Source organism: Spinacia oleracea, chromosome 5, assembly GCF_020520425.1.
Source record: "Spinacia oleracea cultivar Varoflay chromosome 5, BTI_SOV_V1, whole genome shotgun sequence".
NCBI classification, from domain to species: domain Eukaryota; kingdom Viridiplantae; phylum Streptophyta; class Magnoliopsida; order Caryophyllales; family Amaranthaceae; genus Spinacia; species Spinacia oleracea.
This window is the reverse complement of record NC_079491.1, coordinates 124,417,335-124,439,811: the sequence shown is the minus strand read 5'-3', so window position 1 is coordinate 124,439,811 and position 22,477 is coordinate 124,417,335. Positions and strand designations below refer to the sequence as shown.

Genomic DNA, 22,477 nt, shown 5'->3' with positions numbered 1-22,477 from the left:
TATTAGCTATCTGTTTGGAATCGACGACTCATGTGGAATCAAGACAAGTTTATGAATATTGTGGAAGGCAAATCAAAATCCCAGAGATAAATAGTTTGGCTGAGGTTTAATTTTTTACTGAAAATGGTGGTTAAGTGAAGTAATGAGAGCAGAGCAATAATGGGAAGAAGAAAGGGTGCTAGAATTCTCAAACAAAACTTTGAATGTGGTTGATTCTTGAGAGAGTGTTCACACGTAATTTTTCCACTCAAAGTGTGCCAATAAGCTGAATCAATGGCCGAAAGTTGACAATTTGACCAGATTGTTGCTCTAAGGTGTCAATTTTAATACAACTTTTAAATTCAATGTACTATTTGACAAAACTAAACAAATAAGGTACTAGTTCATAAAGTGATGCAAAAGGAATTGCGTTACTTAAAGAGTTAAGAACATATCCACTTTGAACGATCTTCGCATGTCATAGACTCATAGCTAATAATAGAGTCAATTCCTAAAGTTAAAATGATGCAACAAACTTTTTTCAGAAAAATAAACGAATTACAAGGAAGACAGAGTTAAAGCTAAGGCTGTACTAACTAATGTAGGCTTACTGATGATAACAGAATGAAAAATTCGATGAGTTATATAGCTCAAAGTATTATCAAAACAAACAATAACAGATTATAGTATTATACACAAGTAACACAACCATAGCTCTCAAAGATGCTTTTACTCTAATCAGCTAATTAAGAGTTCCCTGAGGAAGCTAGCTTGCGCAAGACTCTCCAATACCTTAAGCAAGAAGGATTCAAGTGAACAGCTCGAAGAACCCAAGAGAGTGGATCTCCATAATCTGAACCATCAGACCCAAGTGCAAGCAGATGCATTTGAAAATACACTTCTGCAGGCCTTGTCTCTGCAACAAAGAAAGATACACCATAAATTATTCTCATACAAGCTACACCAGTAATTTCGAGATCATAAGAGAACTCATTTCCATGATTTTGACGAATTTTACTTATTCATTTCTATGATTTTGACGAATTTCGAGATCATACATGCTTGTACTTTTATAAAAACAAGTCATGTAGCCTTAATACAGAGTTCTCAATTCCAAAATATTCATCCAATTCCCTATTATCATAATTCAGTATTCTATTTCACTCACTATCATCTAATACTCCCACAACCGTGTCATACTGCATACCTCATACGCAATCTTAGTAGGCTATTGCACAAGCCCTTTATGAATTATGATTATTCACCTCTTTCCTATTTTGGAATGCATTAACGATTACTCTAATTATTTATTCTCTCTCTAAAATGCACCGCTCTTCCAAAAGCTATTCTTATTGGATTAGACGGGTGATAAGAAAGTAACACGAGGCAAATGAAGAGGTTTACTTTCCTCCTAATGAAGATATTTCTACGGTGTTCATTAAATGCCCCCGAGTTTTCGCGTAATGCACCAAATACCAACTCAGTTTCAGAAGCACCTAAACTACCCTTATTTTTCCATAAATGCACCAAATCACCCGATTACCCAGAAATCTAACGGAATGCCGTTACAATTAGTGATTAACCGCTAATTAGCCACCTAATTAACCATACTTAAATCTAATTAACCATAATTAAATCTAATTAACCCTAAACTAATCTTAATTAAACCTAAACCTCAAATAACCACTACAACCACCCTTTTGAGTCCCCAACGTCGCCCCCAACCCCTTCGCACATACCTCGCCTGGACCGCCCCAGCTGCAGCCCGAAGACCATTCTCACCGACCCGTACAGCCCCCAGCTCCTTCGCACCTCACATGTGCCCACTGCCGTTAGGGCTGAAATTTCACCTGAATCCGCGGATATCCAAACCACCCAAACCGAATATATGGATGAAAACCAGAAAATAACCGGATATTGAAAGGGTGATGGATGGATCGATGACGTTTCGGGTCGGATACCGATGGAGGTACATCCAACTCATCACCCGATCCGCCACCCGACCCATCCATCCACCCATTTTTAATTTATCAAATATTAAAGAAAAAAAATATTGAACATACTAAAACTACCGGTAGTTTCTCATTCCAACTTCATGGCTGATCATTTTGTCAATCATGACTTTGAGTAAATTTGACGCTACAAGTCATATCACATTACTCCGAGAAATCTTCAATCCTTGTTTCACTTACTGCATGGGATAATGATAACGTGCAATTGTGCAATTAGAATTTTCATCCGTTAATAACCTGATTCACCCGTGGATGATGGGTGGATTGGATGTGAATGAGGTTTTAGTAGGTGCTGGTTGAGCTATATCCGATCCACCTCCGAACCATTGTCATCCCTAACGCAGCCGCCAACCCTTTTCTCACTCATCTGATTTGAAATATTTTGTTTTTTTGGTTCAAATTGTTTTTTTTTTGCTTGAATTCGAGCGGCCTGATTTATTGTTTGAATTCGAATATACATATATATATTTTTCGATGTGTTTGAATTTGCAGTTAGTCGTGAATTTGAACAAGTTCTGTGAAATTTCAATTCAAAATATAAACCCTACTTTTTTTCTGGTGAAGTGGTGATGGTCGTGTATGGGGGGGGGGGGGGGGAACGGGATTGGGTGAATAGAGAGAAACCAAAAGGCGGGGGCGTTGAGTTGAGGGCGGTAGATAGGCACCGGGAGGATAAAGGGAATGATATCGATAAGAGATGGAGAGGAGGAGGTGGGCACAAGTGGGGCTGCCGCGGGCCCATGCGAGGTGGGTGAGGAGAAGGCTGGGCTGCAGCAGTTCAGACAAGGTGGATGAGAAGGTGATGGATGGCGGCAACGGCCCCGGCGAGGTGGCTGAGAAAGAGCTTAGGCCAACGCCAACGGGGTTAAGGGTGGTCAGGTGAGTGTAACAGTGGTGATGTGGGGCTTTAGTTTAATGACGGTTAATTAGATGTAATTAGGGTTATTTAGGCTTAATTAGGGTTAATGAGGTTAATTAACATTAAAACCAACAACGTTAGGCTTCTGTTAGATTTTTGGGAATTTGGTGCATTTCCCCAAAAATAGGGGTAGTTTAGGTGATTTTGAAACTTGGTGCATTACGCGAAACCTCGGGGACATTTATGAAAAAACCCATGTCTCTACTTATACTACGTCCTCGGTTTCTTATTAGTTGACACATTTTGGGTTTTTTACCTACTCTATTGATTATACTCAAAAAGAAGTCATATGAGGTCTTGTTAGATTTGTCTCAACGTCAATATTCCAAATATCGACTTTTAATATTTCTGTTTATTGATAATTTTAGATGTTGATGTTTGAAATCATGCATTGCCAAACGTGCTTAAAGAAACGTGTCAACAAATATGAAACAGAGGAAGTATATATTATCACTGCGACCTATGATGGGTTAAGGTGACGAGGGGCTCAATACGCATGCAGCCTTAACCTGCATCTGCAAAGAGTTTCAGCAGATGCAGAAAGCACCAACATAAGCTGCTTCATAACAAATATGAAGCCAAGCCCACTTTATTGAGACATTTGGTTGTAGGCTAGCATTTGAAGGGAGCGGAATTTCGGCATGCTGTGATCATCACAGGGCATTTTGTGTACCATTCATTAAAAAGGAAGTACCATTTCGTTAAACGGAGTACCATTACGATAAAAACATGTACCATTGCGATTAAAACATGTACCATTGAAATTCAATTTATTTACAGAAATGCCCCTGTGATGTGTTTCAAAACACATCACAGCATGCCGAAATGACTTCCTCAGCATTTGAAGTTAGTCAACATTGTCTTTCAGATTGTTCTATGTTTTACTGCAAAGGACTTCAGTCTTCAGGCATTAAATTTAAACTAAAACTTGGAAGTTCTCAATCAAAAACAAATACTACCACCTGAATTTACTGTTCTATAATACTAAATGTCTATCTCGGTCCCACAAAAGGAGAAACAAGCATAACTGACATGCTATACTTCAGATCTCAGGTAAGGTACTTGTCACATGCATGAATTATAAAAAGATGGGTTAAGGAGGTGCAAATATGAAGATAAACCAACATATCAACAATAAAACTATATCAACAAATTATACCTGGTGACCAAGAATACCATTCTAAACTGAGGCTAATATCCCACTTCAACTTTGATCCAAGGCTTGCCTCTGCTTGAGCCAACAAAAGGGAAACAAATGGCAATTGAATGGAGGAAATCCATTGTGCTTTCTTAAGACTCCTTATACCCATTGTTAGATACTGAGACCCGTGTTGCATTTTTGCAAGCTCCATGCAAACGGCACCTGGACACAAAAGAGATGATTTGACAACACCACAGAATTAGTTCAGATGAAGTACAAGAAGGCAGAAAACAGAAATGAACAACAGATACGAAGAGATTCCCTCAAATACAGCTTGAAAGTGATTTAGAAAGATAGATCATCCGAAAAGATACTACGGAAAAATACACATGCCGATACCAGGCAAAGTTTCAGCCAACCACAGCCAGAATTTAAAAACAAATACACTTGTTAAGTATATATTTTGGCTGATAAAAAATGTCCATTTAACAAACGTAACAGTTGGTGGTTTCAGATAGTTGATAACAACAGATACTTATTCCAGCAATCACAAATCATAAGCTAGAACAACCTTATTAATCAAACAAAAATAAAACAAGATGACAAATGACAAACCAATCATACCGATGCTAATTTGCTACTCATCAAAGCTTACAACCAGGATCAATAGAACTAGCAAACACTAGAATGATCAAGAATAGTTATGGCTCCTTATGATTGGACCAAGAAAATATTTTCCATTGTTCTTGTCATTTGACAGTACAAAATCAGGTGGGGGGAAAATATGAAAATTTTCCTCTCAACAGGGGAAACATTTTGAGTAAGAAAATATTTGAGACCACATCCCTAAAAGTGCCTCTGCCTTTTTTTATACCCACATATGCCAGTAACTGGCATTATTTTACTACTCGTAAGAAAACAGAAAAAGATGTCCCTATTATTTCACAAACATCCTGTACCATAGGGTTCCCTGTAGAATTTCAAAAAAAATTAAAAACAATAGTGACATAAATTTCCACATTCTTTACTACATTAACGTCGAACTCAAGTCACATGTACTTTCCCTCCCTTTAAAAGCTCGTTTTCTTAAACTCATACAGGACAAATGCCTCGGACATTGTTTAACTAACAATAACACTTTGTAAAGATGGTGTCCTTAACAAAATCTGCAACAGAATTAGGTGACCATCTGGAAGACCACTGCAGGATCTTTTGCATGGTGGAGATCATGTGTAAAAAGAGGGTGACGGATACTCAGTTACATTCACATAAATAATCTAACAGATGTACGAAGTTCGGCAAAGAATATGATCACGAACTAGATAGACAAATAACAAGTTGAAAAGAAAAGCCAAATATGCAACCAATCCATTATACCGTGACACAGGAAGAAGCAGCTCTCAGTAGCTTCCAATGAACAAGCTTCAGCAAGAAACTCCTCTGCACGCGGAAAATCTTGAGACCATTGAGAAACTAAACCACAAAACAAACTGTAGACAGCCAACCACGAGCTTTCTGATCCCTTCATCTCTTTTATACTATCTCTAAAGCCTGAATCTGAGGGAGTTGAACCATTCTGGGGTTTGTGACGAGATTCAATCATCTTAAGACTAATCCAACCAATAGGGTAATCAGTTCTAAGCTTCAAGCACTGTGTAAACTCTTCATCAAGTCTTGTGTGGTTATCTTCAACAGCATGAGCACGGCATAATTGCAAATGGGCAAAAAAGGTATAGAAATCAGAGAGCGAAAGGTTTGATGCATCCCTTGCAAGAGAAACACAGCATGACGTATCTCCGTCAAGCAAACTGAGCTCAGAGGAACATAGAAGCAACTGGAATCTTTTATATCTCTCAAATGTGTTGTTCAAAAACAATTGACTAGTGAGAGCTGCAGAAGTCATCCGCTTGAGCACATCCAAAAGATGTTGTGGATATCTTGCTTGGCGTGTTGTTTGCAGCAGATTAAGTACTAGCAGGTATCTTGCATTATGGTTCCATGGTTCTAGCCGAAACCGTCTGCACAACAATTATGTAACTTAAATGGCAAAGGAAACGGAATAGGTGTATCGGAAAGAAATACCAGAACACCACATTCAAGCTCAGATATACAAAATTAGTTGATGTACAGAATTGCAGATTTTACAATTATACAAATATCACTAGCTCAAAATACCGTATATCACCAGAAGTCAAGAATCATATATACAACCGTTCCTTGCTATCATTTACGTTGACAAAACAATCAATTTAACCAATACAAGAGAAAAAACTACAGGCTGCCATGATCAATGGTCACAAGTAAATTGTACGTCCAAACTTTCAACTTGCACAAACTGATATTAGGGAGTAAGAGTGTGCATAGATGCTTTTATATGACAGTCACACCATTATTAACTAGCCTGTCTTCACCTGTTTGTATGCCGGACTCTTAATTAATTTGGTAATCTATTGAATCAGCTTGGACAAGGTCACCTGAACGAAAATATGGACCTGCAACTAGTCACCGAAATATAAAGCATGTCCATATAGTTTTAACATGCATAGTTTGATGATATTTTTATTTTTTTCCAAAATATAGTTTAAACCACAAAGCAGCATATTCTAGTTCTTATTTAAGAAGAACTTTTCCAGCCTCTTCCACGATATACATTTGAATACAAGTTAGGCTTGACATTCCATAATGTTGAAGAAAAACACAATTATGCAATTACTGATATTGTCCACCTTTTCTATACATGTAGTATATATATCTTTATTAGAAAGATATTAACACCGCAGTCCCGTGATAAAGCACAAATAGTAGGCATTTATCCATACAGAAGTTAGTAAAGTATGGACTTCACAGCAGATCTTATGCATTTTTAAAATCCTTGCTCGAATCATAAATAATAATTAAAGAGAGTAAATTACCTCTGCATTAACCGCATTAGTGATGAACCCTGCACATCATGGTGTTTACATGTCGAAAGAGAGTATTTGGATTTGCAGCTGGTAGTAGCATGGCATGCAACAGCTTCAGCACCAATTATTTCATATGCAGATCTGAAGTCATTCTTCATCGGGTCGAAAGCAACTACAGCACAGCACCTCCTTACAACATGGTCATTTTCCCATTGTTTGCGAGATAACAACAAATTTCCAAGCATATTTCTGCAAGCAACTAAGCCTCTTTCAAAACGCTCTTTCAAAACGAACAAAGGAAAAAAAAGAGCCTTAACAGAAAATGGCAATGCAAGCATGAAATAAGTGGGGAACAGGGACAACATCAATAATTATTGTCAGTGAAGGCTTAACCATAATTTCGAACCAGGTTGCACGGAGACAAGGACCGGAGCATGAATGAGGCAACAATGGGTACATTAATATGTGGGATCCATACTATATTACTTATCGTAATTTATCTAAACATAGGTCAACAGTTTTTCTAAATTAAAAAAAGAAATTTTAGAAACGGAAAATATTTGTTGAAAATATACGGTACAATAATGAAGCAAATCAGAGGACACTACAGAAAAATTAACAGACACGAGAAGACCAGCAGTCTACCAAGGACTACATAGATACAAGAATATCCTATAACTCTTTGAAGTTCGAATATCTGACAGCAATGCTCCAGATAGAGTTCCATGAGCTTATGTCCAAAGTGACATTTCAAAATGCCTGATTTGTCACAATGACACAAGCTCTTTTCTAGCATTGGGTTTTTTTAACAGCTGGCAACTGATGCAAGCACCTGATGTTTTAATCACTTTTAGGTACATCAGGTATACAGTTAACTTCTTGCTAGTAACTACAGCTGATAACAGATAAAGCTGATTAATAGCTGTCAGCTTGTAGACAGCACCAACAAGCTGCAAATCCTCTTGAACAAACGATAAAGTGTCGGGGATCATTTCAGCACACACTTCTCTAATGCTTACCTTCCCTCTTCAACAAGGCACAAACGACATCGTTTTTTGTTTCCAGTTTTCTGTTTTTTATAAAACTAAAACCAAAATATGAATACCACAAAAAGTAGTTTCCAGATTTTTGTTGCCAGTTTCAAAATCAAAATGATTACTGTAGGTATGACTATTTTTTGTTAATAATTCTTTTTTTGGCAAATTTGTTCATCATTCAATCTAAATCATACGACTTTCACAATCAAAAAACCAAAAATTGGAAACTGACAGTGATACCGAACAAGCCCTTCACAATTTCTAGCAAATTTCTTCCCATTAAGTCAAAAAGAACATAACTTATGACACTGCATGATCATATTAGAGGCCTATGACTACAAATTTGATGAATTGATTTCTCATAACGGTCTAAATATTAAACAAGCTCATTGGCAGAGCATTTATAAAAATAAATGGACATAAATAAGGAAAGAATATCATGAACAATACACAAAACATGAACACCATCAACAAATGTATATCAAAAATCAAGGAGTGAACAGTTGGTAGCATAAACATAAACCTAGTTAGTATAGAAATTAAAGAGATGAACCTTAAAGAAATGCCATTGGGATACATATGCAATGCCTTTCTAAGATGATCGATACCACTTTGCACGCTGATAGAATGTCCGTATCCACTTCTGATCTGTGCAATTCATCAGTACACCATTTTCACTCAACGACCACAATTTAATAGAATGCTGGAATCTAGACAAAGAAATTATTATACATGGAAGAAAAGCAACGTGTACAAAAAAACATACTACTTTACTCAGCGCAATCAGCAAATGCATTTCCATTATCTCTTCCTTTGATGAAAGGGAACGACGACTACTTGAGACCACAGCCTGTAATTGAGAACTCTGATCAACAGCATCTACAGCAGATATGATGAAACTAACTTTTGCACTCTGTAACAGCTCCTTAGGCATTTGCAAAATGCTATTGATAGTTGGTCCTGCCCCAGAAATTGAGTACAGAAGACTGCAAATTAAGCAAATAGATGCCACTGCAGAGGATAGCTTCATGGTGGGAACACATGTAGCCAGATCTTTAGCAGCGGATAGGGCCATATCACTCTTGCCAAGTTTCCATAATGATATAGCATACACTTGAAGGCCTCCAACATCAAGTAAACCTAAAATACTCAAAGACTATAAAGTTAATGCACACATCAATACCACATGCCTGCAAAATATAAAAAAGAAAAATTTAAACACCATCAAGTGAAGTCCGACAACTCTACAATAAATAATTTTCCCAATTTGGTGACCATCAGACATATGAAGATGCAACAGTGTGAGGCTGATTCTCAGATTCACTAATTGGTATAATTCCTAACCATGAACTTTGAGAAAGAGAAACAACAGCAGAACATAATTCAAGATTGCAGACACTTTGAAAGCACCGACCTCTTTCTTTCAAATCGTCCAATTCTCTTATCGCTTCTTGTACATTTCCTGCCTGCGACAAGAATAATTGTTTCTAGAAACTTAAAGAAGACATTCGAAACACAGTTCATGGTATCAAAAGTAAAGCATCTTTAAGATGGTTATGTATTCCCCGTCAATATGGTAACAATAGATGGTTGTCTACTCAAAATCTTCTGAGAATTCAGATAAAATAAGGGAGACAAGGTAGTCATTTTGGGTTGCTTTGGTCCCACTGACAATTTGACAAAATTTAACCAACAGACCTTGCAAATTTTTACCTCACCTGTAACCTAAATTTTTAGGTTTTTGACGTGGTATTATAAATCAAAACAATCTACATAATAACGAGTCAAACCCGCTGTGCTCAGGGAGTGAGTTGAGGCATTCAAAAAAGTTAACAAAATCCATATACCCTTTTTCTCGTTCCATAGTTGTTTCTCTTATGTCTCCTCTTAGTTTCAAACACCTTATGCATGTTCCTTGAGAAAAAAATTACATACTTTTAATAGTAAAAACTAAAAACACGTTCTTCACCCGTTTGGTCAACCCAAAACAATAAAAGTCTGCTTCATGAACAACCGTTTTCTGACCCGAAATTAAAATGAACCGAAAAGTACCTGACCTATTTCAATTTCTACTTAGTGTACTTACCAATATTTTATCAATCTGAGAACACGGCAGAACCGCAAGAAAACATTGTTCATTTCTATTTAGTAATGGCATGAAAGAACTTGCAAAGAATAAAGTACAGAAGAGAAGAAGCCTATATGCATACATACCTTGCAAAGAGCCCTAGCCAGATTAACTGATAAATCCGAAAAATGAGAATGGGGCAAGTGAAATGTAGAAGTCTTCAAGGCATAACGTGCTAGCTTATACGAAGCAACAGCAGACTGAAAATCTTGTCTCCCTTCATAAACTAGCCCATTCAGATTATGAGATTCAGGATACCAAGGAGCACACTGCAAAGCTTGCCTGATAGCTCCAAAAACCTAAGACAATAATTGAGGGAAAGTTATTGTAAATTTTGATTACTGAAATAATTAGCCTAGCACTCAGAAAAACTACCTGCTCCAAATGAATCCATCAGAAGTTCACCATACCTCTGGAGATAGTAGATTGTTTGAAAGCAGGGCAAGTTTTGCAAGGCCAAGTTGAAACTCAGCAAGCTGTCAAGCAAGCAAGACATAAGTCCAACTTAATTATTCAAGGAACCATTACACAAAAAAGATATTGATCTTGGCCTAAAATGATCCCAACATCGACAAAATTAAAAGCCCATCAAAAGTAGATTACAACCAGATTCATACAAGTTCCAGAGAAGAATTATTCACGCAAGTATTTATTGGATAGTAAACCTGCACTGATCAACTTACAGGCATTATTTGGACAGCTCGTAAACAACTGTCATAAGCCTCATCTGATGCAGGTTCCCTTCAATAATATCATGTCCAAATCAAAAAGATAGAATCAGGCGGAATAATCATTTGTAGTCCGATATTACCAACAAGCACAACCTAAAGAATACCTAGTTAGCATATCTGCTGACATGCCAGCCCACGGCAATGCAAGGGAGGGATCTATACTCCGAGCCCTGTCAAACGCTTGTCTTCCCAATTGACTTTCACCTTCTTCTTTGTAGAGCTACAGTATGCAAAATGCAGAGCATGAAACTTAAATCATCAGAGTATCATAAGTTTTGAAAAGAAAGTTCTGCAATAGAACCCGCTGCACAAATCTAGAAAGGTGTGTAGCTAAATTTCTACAAGTCAAAATTCTACAAAATAACATTTTTCATTTTAAACTTTGAAAACCAAACAACCACCAATTAGTGTGCAAGGAGGCATCTATTGTACAAAGTCAATTTTTAAACACCCACTGATGTGCATAGCTTAAAAGATTTTAATCAGTGCTTTATAGTTCAACACTAACTTGTTTCCTCTATACTGACTACCTACAATCCAATGAAAATGAGTTTTCTTCGAAAGAACTGGCGATGAAGAAAAATAAGCCACTTCTGGAGTATATGACTTCTGTAACAAGCTAATGACTTCTGTAACAAGAATTATTGAAATATTACTTCTTTTACAAGATAAGAGGGGAAAAAAAAGTATCAATGATGTGTGGTAGACGAGAACCACACCATTCAGCAGAAATTCACTTTAATAACATTCTTATATGCAAATCCACTCTTTTCATGCCCTTAACCAGGCCTGCTCATGTATCGCTTACGATAGCACTTGCAGAACAGTTCTACACTTGTAGGCCTTTAAGAGCCATGGAGAGAGGAACCATATTAATAAAAACATAATGGCTATTCTCCTACATTCTTAAGATTTCACGTATATAGTAATAGTGTCTGCTACGATAAAGAAAAATATAATCCATCTTCTAAACTTTTCTGGAAATAGAAAAACTGATGGCGTATCTTTCCCATATTTTTTACCTCCCAGTCCCTTGCATGACAGGTAAATCATACTGAACAAATAACTTTTTCCCTTGATTAACACTAAAAGTCTGAAATAACATCTCCCTAAATGCAAACATATAGTCCATTCTTCAGGATGTATTTGGTTATGCATGTGCATATAATCATAGAGAGTCACCTCAAACATGCCACAAGGGCCCAAGGAACTACCTTCCCAAGATAAGCCCATGCAGAAGCTAGAGATACATCCAAATGCAATCCTCGGATAAAGGCATGTTGTCTCAATGCTCTATGATCAGACATGCATCCCAGTGCCATCCAAAATTCATGATTGTCACCCTCAAGTAGCAAGCTTCCTAACAGCATCTTCTCAGCTAGCTTCCTGCCAATGAAGTCATGAATTAGCTTACATCTCGAGCAATAAGAACAAAGTAGTGGGAAAAAAAATCTTACCAGGAGCTCAGATCATCTTCTTGACTCTCCTGTAAAGAGCATTCAAGATCCACTGCCACAGCAACATCCATATAGATATTCGCTTGCCACGGAGCCAAGTGCAAAGCACGCTGGTAGGAACAATTAGCCGACAAGGCAGCTGATTGGCGAGCTTTTCGCCAGGAAAGGATCGACCTAGAAAATTCGTCCTCACCCTTCAGATTACCACCTTCTGTCCATGGAAATGATTTTGCATACGTAAGCTGGCAACACGAATTAAGAAGCATTTAGTAACCAACACAAGTTGAGCGTTGTTGTTCTAATCATGCAGAAGACTGAATCATAATTAATATGCATATACTGCCTCCTACAGCGAAAGCAGTCATAGTTACGTAATAAATGCTTATTGCACTATTGGAGTTAACAAGTGCTTGCTCGATCACCTACACACAGACTACAGTTTGAAAGGTACTTCAGCATGTTTACCACCAGAATAGAATTTAAATATACTCAACATTGCATTTCATTGACCATTGGAATAACATATACTTGCCAAACTTTTACAAATCAAACACTGCTACTTTGTACATCATATAAAACCCCCTTCTTACTTTATAAAGTCAACCATGGTGCAACTCATCCACAAACCATATTATCCTGAAGAATTGATAACACGCAATTATCATTAACAAACTAAATACAAAGAGACCAACAATTATCCAAAACATCTTGATAAAAAAATTAGAGGATTAAAAAATTGCCACCATCTAACTAATACCACTGATCAAGCATTTTGTTGGAAACTGACAAAAGTAATTCTCTTTAGTCTTGTGTTACACCCCAATCTATCGCAGAGGAAGAGAAGAAAAATCAGGAAAAGAAGAGAGAACGCAAAAAGAGAAACAAGAACGGTCATGTTAGTAGAGGGAAAGATGGAGATGGTATAAGAAGAGAGAGTCACGGTGCACACAGCTGATGACAGTTGACAGTACATTGAAGAGGGAGTCATGGTGCTTAGTACAGCAGTGACTGTGGCTGTTCAATCCTGGAGAACTAGTTGCAATGGTCCAAAGAGACAGAAAATTTAACCTTCTCAACAGAGAGACAATTTGAAGATATACCCACAAAATCTAGGAAATAGACATGCACTTTTACTTCTCATAAATGATTCAAATCTCTCCAGTATTATAAAATATCAAACAGAATCAGGAAAAGGCTCTGTTACATTTTACAGCAGGCAAATTGTAAAATTATACAATACATACAGTTACCCAAACTCTAAATACAAACTTTTACCCTTTGTGAGGAACTTACTTCAACATGGAATTTGAGAGCAGAAAAAGGATTAGGTTAGGTTTTTCTTGCAGAAGTATATTAAGATGAGCCATTAGGAGAATATGAATTAGCAATATTACCACATTACAACCAAAGAAGGGACAGAACAGTCTTTTTCTACTTTCTTCAATATACAACAGGATATTATGGGAAAATAAAAACTGACTTGTCAAAAATAAGATGATGCTTTAACAATTACCTGGATATCAGCATGTAGCTTCCATACACATGACATATTACCAGCCAAAACAGCACTACTTTTTGCAATTTCAGATGCCTCCTGCAACAATTCAGAACCATGTTTTCAAAAGGAAACCAAATATATATCTTCCTATAAATGAAAAAAAGAAAAGAACCTCCAACAGTGACGTGGCCCACGAAAATGCACCCTGCCTAATGCATTCCTGTGATAGAGCAAGAAGCCCAGACGCAAGACCATATTGTGCACATGCACTTTGAGGGCATATCTCCAGAGCATGTTGAAGCTGCTCAATAGCCTGAGAGAAGAGGGCATTTGAAAGAACTTAAAGAAAGAAGGGAGGGGGGGGGGGGGGGAATCTGATAGATAGTAAAGATATGAATTATAAAACAACAAATAAGACTAATGAGCTATCATGAAGCAATTTATCAACAAAATCAAGAAACATCAAATACCGAGCATAACTAACACCTGATTCCAGTGATGCAAAAGCCTAAAAACAGAAACTTGAAACTTGATGAGCAGGAGCTCTACCCTCAAATGTCTGTTGGTTTTAATTCTTTCTAATTGCACCACCAAATATCCAATAGAACCACCTTCTAGTCATCAACCCTTCAGCAAGCCAACCTAACATCAGGCTTACTTTCCAGGCTATATGAACCAATGTCACACAAACGCTGGATGGAGTGGACGATGAAACAGGAACTCCGAACGCTGCCTTTAAAGCTCCCGGAACGATGGGTTCTTTTCTATATGGATCGTTCTATATTGTGCCCTCTTGTTATTGAGTTCTCTAAGTTGTACACATTGTTTTTAAAAGTTACACATTGTACCCCTCAACTCCTCAATATGCACCATAAACTTGTCGTCAACTAGACATTTAGTAATTTCGTTAGCTAGTTATTATTCATTATCATCTTCCCTGTATTGTGATGCGCTGGGAGTGGAGTGGCGTGGTGGTGTATTTCGTAGCCGTCGTGCCAGTGCTAGGGATTAACTTCTTTTAACTTCCGTCATTATCGAATCATTATATAGGTTCTTTGTTCAACTGGTGTAGTTGAAGAAACCTTCCTAGTCAAAGAGAATTAGTCCCCTATACAACATAGTAGTGCTGAAAAAAGCCAAAGTTGCAGAATATCTTTCCCAAGCTCAACAAGTTTCTTCCATACTTCCCCTTCTGAAAAGTTTATCTAGTTTCACTACTCCCTACGAAGAAATTACAAATAGGGTGAAAACTGAAAAGAGAGGCCGTTGATGGACTTCTAGGCCAGGGTGACCTTCGTGATACAACTTCAAATGCATATAACAATCGCCCCTCTCATCGACGGTCCCTCGTAGAACTTCCAAACTTTACCCGTATTCTAAATATGGTACAGAAATGGTAAGGGCTTTTTCTACTCTAATACAAAACATGATCAACTAATGTTTTGGGTGTTTCTTCATGTCACCTAGTTCCTAGGTTTTTAGTTTTTAGTTCATAACAAAAGAATATAGTAACACATACCTTCACTCTTAGAGCCAATATGCTAAATAACTCTAGTTTATACATGATAAGAGTTTTTTATGGATGGCCCCTTAGAAAGTATTATGAAGTTGGTTTGTGGTGCGAGTTACATAACAACCCTATATAAGCCATTTACCTAACACCTATGAAAAATAGGTGTTAAGAAGTTATGAACTCGTTTGTCGTGCTAGTTACAAAAAAATCCTAAAGAAGTCATTTTCCTAACACCTCAGCTCGCCAAGTCGCCAGGGATCTTTGAATTTGATAAGCTTTTGTTTGGAATAATTATCCCGCATAAAGCCACACAAAGAAAAGTGGATGAAATGAGGGTAAAGAAAATGCTTGGTCTCCAGCAGTTCAGCTATGAAACCCTACTCTGAGCATACTATGAAAGAACTAAGAAGACAGAATGAAGAGAACTGCTTTTAATACAGTTGTAGTCTGCTTGCTAACTCTTGTTTTATTTCCCAATAGACTGATTTCAAAGCACTATGTTGAAGCTACTTCAAAACATGTGTCCCCGAATGTCAAAAAGTCATCTAGAAACGGAGTTTCTAAACTTAACAAGATCTATTAAGCTCACACATCAGAGTACGCCTGCTAGGAAATGCATATGAGCGAATATTAGGCAGCCTAAGCATGTTGTAAAATTTTCCAGAAACATTTGCACCTCCATATAAAAATACTGCCTCCACTAGGCTAGTACTGTAATACACTTAAACTATGAACATAAAATGTAGGAATAGGGAAATTCAGTATTCAGAAGCAATGCATAAGATATTTCTTCAGATGAAGCATGAAGGAAAAGTAATTAAACTCGAACACACTTACACACCTTCCTATATGAACCAAGCATTAGAAAAATATTTCCAGTCTCAATCATAGCAAAGGCTCTTGAACTTTCCAATTCCATAGCTCTCCCGTACGACTGCAGATAGCATTATCAATACTCACTTCATTAGTAGATGTGCAAAGAGGGAAACTTAATTGCCAAAAATAGAAGGGGGAAACTTGAAGATGCAAACATATAGATTATGCAATGAATTGACAGAGCTTAAGCATCAATAATGGCAAAAATCAGGAAGAAGATGATTGCATTAATACGATGGAATCACAGGAAAACGTAAATGATATTCAAGCTTTTGCGAGGCTTGATTTCTCCCAAGTCCCAAGTGAACTCTTAAAAGCTCAACACAACACTCATCATTACTCAACATCACTCTCCCTCTCAAATAAGCTCTCTATATATTTTACTTCTTTCCTAACTAACCCCCTAACTTATTCCGCAAGATACCCATATTAACTTATAAAGCTGAGTGCCCCTACCCCCATATATCAGTTTGTAGCAGATTATTACAAAACTAACACAGATGCTTGGTTCTCTTAAATTATAACACTTTCAAGCAGCATCACAAACACCAGTTTCTAAAATCAGGCGAAATTCTAATCATTACAGCAGGAATCAAATAAAAAAAACGTTTAAAATATCACCAAAATTAGGGGTGGCAATTCGCGTCAATGGGTCAGGTTCGGGTTTGATTTCGGGTCAATTTTGGGTTGTGTTAAAAAATATTAGAAAGATTTTAAAACTTAATATTACTATAAATATGATAAATTGGTCAGATCGGGTCGATTTCAGATAATGCTCTTCAGGTCAGGTTCGAGTCAGATTATCAGGTCGGGTCAGGAATTGCCAGCCCTTTCCAAAATATTGTTTACTAATAAAGGTAATAAAACTGTAAAAAGAAGTTTGACACAAAAAGAGACATTATTAGCTCCAGTGTGCAACCTTACCAAAATTCTCTATAGCACAATGAAGCACAAAAGACACAGCCACGAGTCCACGACGATAACCCACAATGGATCACACCATGGGCAGTCCAATATGCAACCTTACCCAAATTTCCTATGGATTGGTACAGAAGCTAGAGTTTATAAACTACCAGACACAGCAAACACAAATTCATATAGAGAGCTATGTGCTAGTGAAATTTGTCTCTAAGATTCTCCTAGTCCTTATCCTGTGAATACATTTTATAAGTGTCTCCTCTCAACTTGTTTGAAAAACCTTAATGTCTCCTGCATTATATTATCAATGCAGGTCTTCCCCACAGTCCTCCATATAACCCCAATCTAAATCTTGTTTGTCCTTATGCACATCAAAACTACTAGCTTTTGGACCTAAGAATGTTTCATGGGTCCATGCTCTAGGCCAGAGCATACAAGTTGTCCACCAACCTTTAGGTTTAAACAAAATACCCAACCTTTAGTTTTAAATAAAATACCCAACCTTATTTCATTATAAAAAGAGTCGCACAATGTCATCCAACCTTCACGTGTAAGTGACACAATGTGATGTTGACATCTTCATCCATATCATCATCTTCTTATAAAGTCACCTAAAAACAATCACGAGCAACATTTTATGTGCGGCTCGATTTTCCTTTTACGAATTTCATCTAAAGCCCTAACAAAGTAAGCTATCCCTCAACATTTCCAGTTTAACGTTATCCTTATTCCATCTGACTACGACAATGTCATTGGAAAATAGTATGAACCTCACACCCATCCAGCCATATGAAGTGAGTTCATGTACAATTACACTCCCAACCCCCAGAGGACAAAAAAAGACACAATGTAAAGTTGTAAACTTAGTGTCCCTGGGTAACAAAATATATTGCCTCTTCAACCCATGAGTTTCCAGTATTTATTTTATATAAGTAATATAACCCATCATTAAATCATTATTGTTCTCCAAGCACCTTTGTGGAACACCTCCAGAACTCTGTTAAAGACTTCTTCTAGTTGATAAAAAGCCACAATTTGATCCCTCTAATTTGTTCAATGTTGCTCTGTCAAATGAAACCATAATAGTTTCTCCAAGAGCATTCACAGGCTTACTATGCTACTAATGGGAGAAATAAAGCGGAGAATCTCATTATAGGAGGCAGCTTGCATGGCTATATAGTAAGTGTTGAGCTTTAGAAGAAATGGCAAGATTTATGAAGTAGATCTCCCAAAATGGGAACCATACTGGGGTAGAGATGTGATACTCTTTATACATGGTCTTATTCTATAGCAGGTTTCCAGGGGTTGGCATTGGTCGATATCAGCACGTGATTACCCCTCATTAGCTTCTTCATGGGACTCTTCCTGTGCTCTATTTTTTTTTTTTTTTTAACTATACAAGGGCTGGTTATTTCCTGATGTAGACAGACTCTTACTACCTTTGATGTACTTGTATCGTCTTCGTTGTCAATAAATTTCTCTTTTATTTAAAAAAGAATCTTTAACTTAATCAGTCACATCTTTTCTTCTTTCCAAGCCTCGATAGCAATCCTGGACTTCTTCTTGCTACCTCTTTTGTAATTTAGTGCTTGAAGCTACGGCTCTAACACTAGGCTTCAGAAGTACTTAACCTCTCAGTGTAGTTCCTAAAATCCTGAGTTAGAATTCAAGCATAAAACAGAGGCAACTTTTTCAGCTTGACTAATATATGCTGACCTGTAATTCAGTAAAGCATGGAAACTTGGAAAGTAATCCACCACACAAACACAATCAGGGACATATGGTGTCACAAAATTATCTCTTCTTTCTAAAACCTCTTTTAAAACACAATTATTTTTCTTACCCTCTTTATTTACACACAATATCAATAAAACAATTCTAGATTTCTAAGTAAACCTATTGAATTGTAGCTTAAGTTTTGGAGTTTCAACATTTCCTAATTGTCTGAAAAGTGCACTTCCGTATTCCCTCGTGAGTCATGTCTATGTTTCAATATCCCGTATTCCCTGCTATGTAGATGCTGACATGCTGTGTGCTTGACATTTCTTTTAACCATATAGCCACAGCATAAAAGCTTAACTCTTAAAGATAGATAAGTATTTAAGGTAACAGGAGAGAGAAGAAACCAGAATGAAAAAGAACCAGCAATCCACTAGTTTGACGCAGCCATAGGAAAAAAGAAAAACTGTTGGGAGAAGGGGGTACCTTAATGGCAGCAGTATACATGCCAAGTCGTTGATAAGCAAGACCTAACGCCTAAGAAACAAAAGAACAGTCAATGTGACAGAATAAATAAAAATAAGGTGACTATAATTACACAAAGACGAAATAACAGGAAGCCTAGTGATAGATGCATACTTCCCAGAGATCAGCACAGGTTGGATAGCCTCTGATAGCATACTGAAGACTCTGGACAGCCTCAGACCATTTCTTTTGATGCACCTGAACAGATGTATATGCCAACATTTATGTATATACTATATAAATTACACAATCTCGCTTATCAATTTTGGTTGCTTTTACATTAAACGATGCTAGGGAAAGAAATGAGTGTAACAAAATCGAAGAAAGTATACCATCAGGAAACCTAATCTGGAAAAGGCCCAGGAGGCACGGGGCGACTTCCCAGACGCCTCCCTGCACACAGAAATCTCCAGACTCTCCTTACCTTCTCTGTCCAGCAAATTACACAACGCTTCCTAATAAAAGCAAACAAATTGCACTTTACATTCTAGTTACAAAACAGCAACGAGAGCAACATGATTGTATTAGTATGGTAAATTAAGAGAGCAAACCCCGGAAATCGAGTCATCGGGATTCAGCGAAACAGCACGCTGGTAGCATTTGAGAGCTCTCTGGGTATCCCCACAAACACAGCTGTAGTACTGACCTAAAAATCTAAAAGCCTCTCCATTTTGGGGATTTAATTTAGCTGCCATAAGGAAATGTTGTGCTGCATTCTCTCTCCATTCTTCTCCTCTTTCCCATATTAATTTCCCCTAAAAAACGCATTCTTTCAGCAACTCAACCCAATTTAATTGAACAATTAACAATTACAATGACAATTAACAAAAGGAGAGAGGAAATCGGAAAATTACGAGATTAAAATGGTGAGATGGGTCATCTGGATGAGAATCCGCGAGTTCTTCAAGAGATTTTAACTGAATTAAGTAGTCTTCCTCCTGCAAATTTAGCATTGCAATCACAAATTTTTGAAAGCGAAGAAGATGATGAAATTGAAGTTGAAGAAGAAGAAGAAGCAAACAGAAGTGTACCGTAAGATTCATATTCGAAAATTTTGTTCCGCCAAAACCCTAATCGAGAACTGAAGAAGCAAAGAGACCAGTGTTGTGAAAAACTGAAAACCCAAAGAGCAAACAAAAAAATTCGCGGCAACTGCTGTGTGTTGAGCAGAATCAACAGAAGATTAACGACATTGCTAATTTCAGCCTCAGGGGGGGGGCTTCCTCAACTAACTCTTAAGCCTGTTCCAAGAACGGGCAATTAGTGGTTGTTAAAGTGTCTTTTAACATTCAATTTTTTTTTGGAGGGCTAGCTTGTATTTGAGTAGAAATATATGATTTAAAAGAGTGAGAAATTTGAAGGTTAAAAGAATATATTTCATAAAATTAAATTAAATGATGAAATTAATATTAAATGTTAAAGAAAGAGATGAAGTGTAAAAGATTGAATAATGATAATTCCTCGTTCTATATATATCGCACTATGGTTGACTTTTACTCCTCTAATACATTACTTTGACTCTTAATATCACAAATTAGGTGTAAGTAAAAATTATATAAAATTGACAATTATAAAATATATATCGATACGAATCTAACGTGACCCCACATGACTACAATTTTCTTACGTATGAATCACAAAAAATGGCCAAAGTCGTAGTGTGAATAGTGTAAAAAACCAAATGGTGCGATATTAACGGAACGGAGGAAGTATATAAATTAAAATGGTAAATCGATGTTGAATGGAGAATATGAAGTGGAAAAGGTGCTAGAGTCATAAAATATAAGAAACAATTGGGGAAAAAATGATGAATTAAAAAAGGGGATGCCATATGTCAAAAAATGATGCATGAAAAAAGGGATGTCACATGTCATCAATAGATTTATGGTTTTGCTTTTTATAGACTATGTATAGATTGGTAGAAGGTACACCCGGTTGCGCGTAGGTCTACGTGCAACAAGTTCATTTTATACTTTTAATCCCTCAAAAGCATATTATAGTTTAAAAGCACATATTTACAAATTAAAATCACTTTTTACAGTTTTAAAGCACATTGTTACAAATGAAAAGCAAAATTTTGCAAGTAAAAGGAAATGAAAAATATATAAGTATGTGTTTTTAAATCGTTAATGTGCTTTTTAAGTATGTAAATGTGCTTTTAAGCCGTAAAAATATGTGTTTTTAACCCGGTTGCATGTAGAACTACATACAACCGGGTGTACCTTATAATTTGCGTTTTTTCCTCGTGTATGTACTCTAGTTTCAGTGGTTAAAAGGAGTTTACGCCCGGTTGTAGTTGAGGTCACTTAAGATTATTAGGGATGGCAACAGGTCCAGGACCCTACCTGAACCGAGTGGACCTATCAGATCCTACCTTAAACTTAAGGTACTGGTTTAAAATTATATTTACTCCTCTAACAATCATCAAACACTACCATTTTCTAAGTCAAAGAAACCTCCACATATTGATGTTGTGTAATTGAAAACTTGACATTTTGTAATTTGTGACCTTGTTACTTTGAATTATAATGTGTTTAAGGAAAGTCAATGACAATTTTTGGGTACTAGCGACTTATTTGTTTTGAAATGCAAATTAATAGTTGGTCTAATTTTATTTTATTTGCCCATTACTATTGGATAAATAAAATAAAGTCGATACAAGTTATTGAAAAATAAGGCAACACGGACCCGCTCTAGACTCTCAACCTTACACATACCCTATTAAACACACAGGGTCTAGGTAAGAGTCTTATAATCTTAGACTCTATAGAGTAAGGGTATGGTATGAGTAAAGTTACAAAATTAGGGTCCGGATCCAGGTATTGCTATACACTACCCATTGTCATCCCTAGTTGAGGAATGAGGATAATGATCACTTGTTCATATTTTGTGTTCGGGCCAAAGAATTTTGGATGCTTCGGGCATCCAAATTGATGTTAATCCTCCTTTCGCGTGGTTTAAAACTTCCCTTCTTTCTGCTAATCCTAGTGTGAGGGGGGTCGAAAAAGACGGGTTTAAGATATTTTCTTACTTCTTCCCTCGTGGATGTGTGACAAATTAATAAAATTAAGTAAAATCGGAATAATTGTGGGAAATTAGCCTCTTTTTACTAGTTTATGGA

At 36.9% G+C, this 22,477-nt stretch overlaps 1 protein-coding gene across 1 annotated transcript; it reads right to left on the bottom strand.

Moving 5' to 3' along the window:
* Positions 1-491: 491 nt before the first annotated feature.
* Positions 492-20,604, bottom strand: LOC110806229 (tetratricopeptide repeat protein SKI3). The gene is made up of 22 exons (XM_022011874.2): positions 20,388-20,604; positions 20,211-20,294; positions 19,908-20,111; positions 19,689-19,811; positions 19,471-19,554; positions 19,318-19,368; positions 16,160-16,252; positions 13,978-14,118; positions 13,821-13,901; positions 12,308-12,549; positions 12,065-12,236; positions 10,955-11,070; positions 10,803-10,860; positions 10,530-10,595; positions 10,206-10,418; positions 9,406-9,457; positions 8,758-9,131; positions 8,545-8,639; positions 6,964-7,203; positions 5,429-6,069; positions 4,070-4,273; positions 492-895 (listed from the first exon to the last, which is right to left on the bottom strand). Exons 1-22 carry the CDS (start codon positions 20,397-20,399, stop codon positions 726-728), a joined length of 3,516 nt encoding a protein of 1,171 aa, XP_021867566.2. The 5' UTR covers positions 20,400-20,604; the 3' UTR covers positions 492-725.
* Between the last annotated feature and the right edge of the window lie 1,873 nt (positions 20,605-22,477).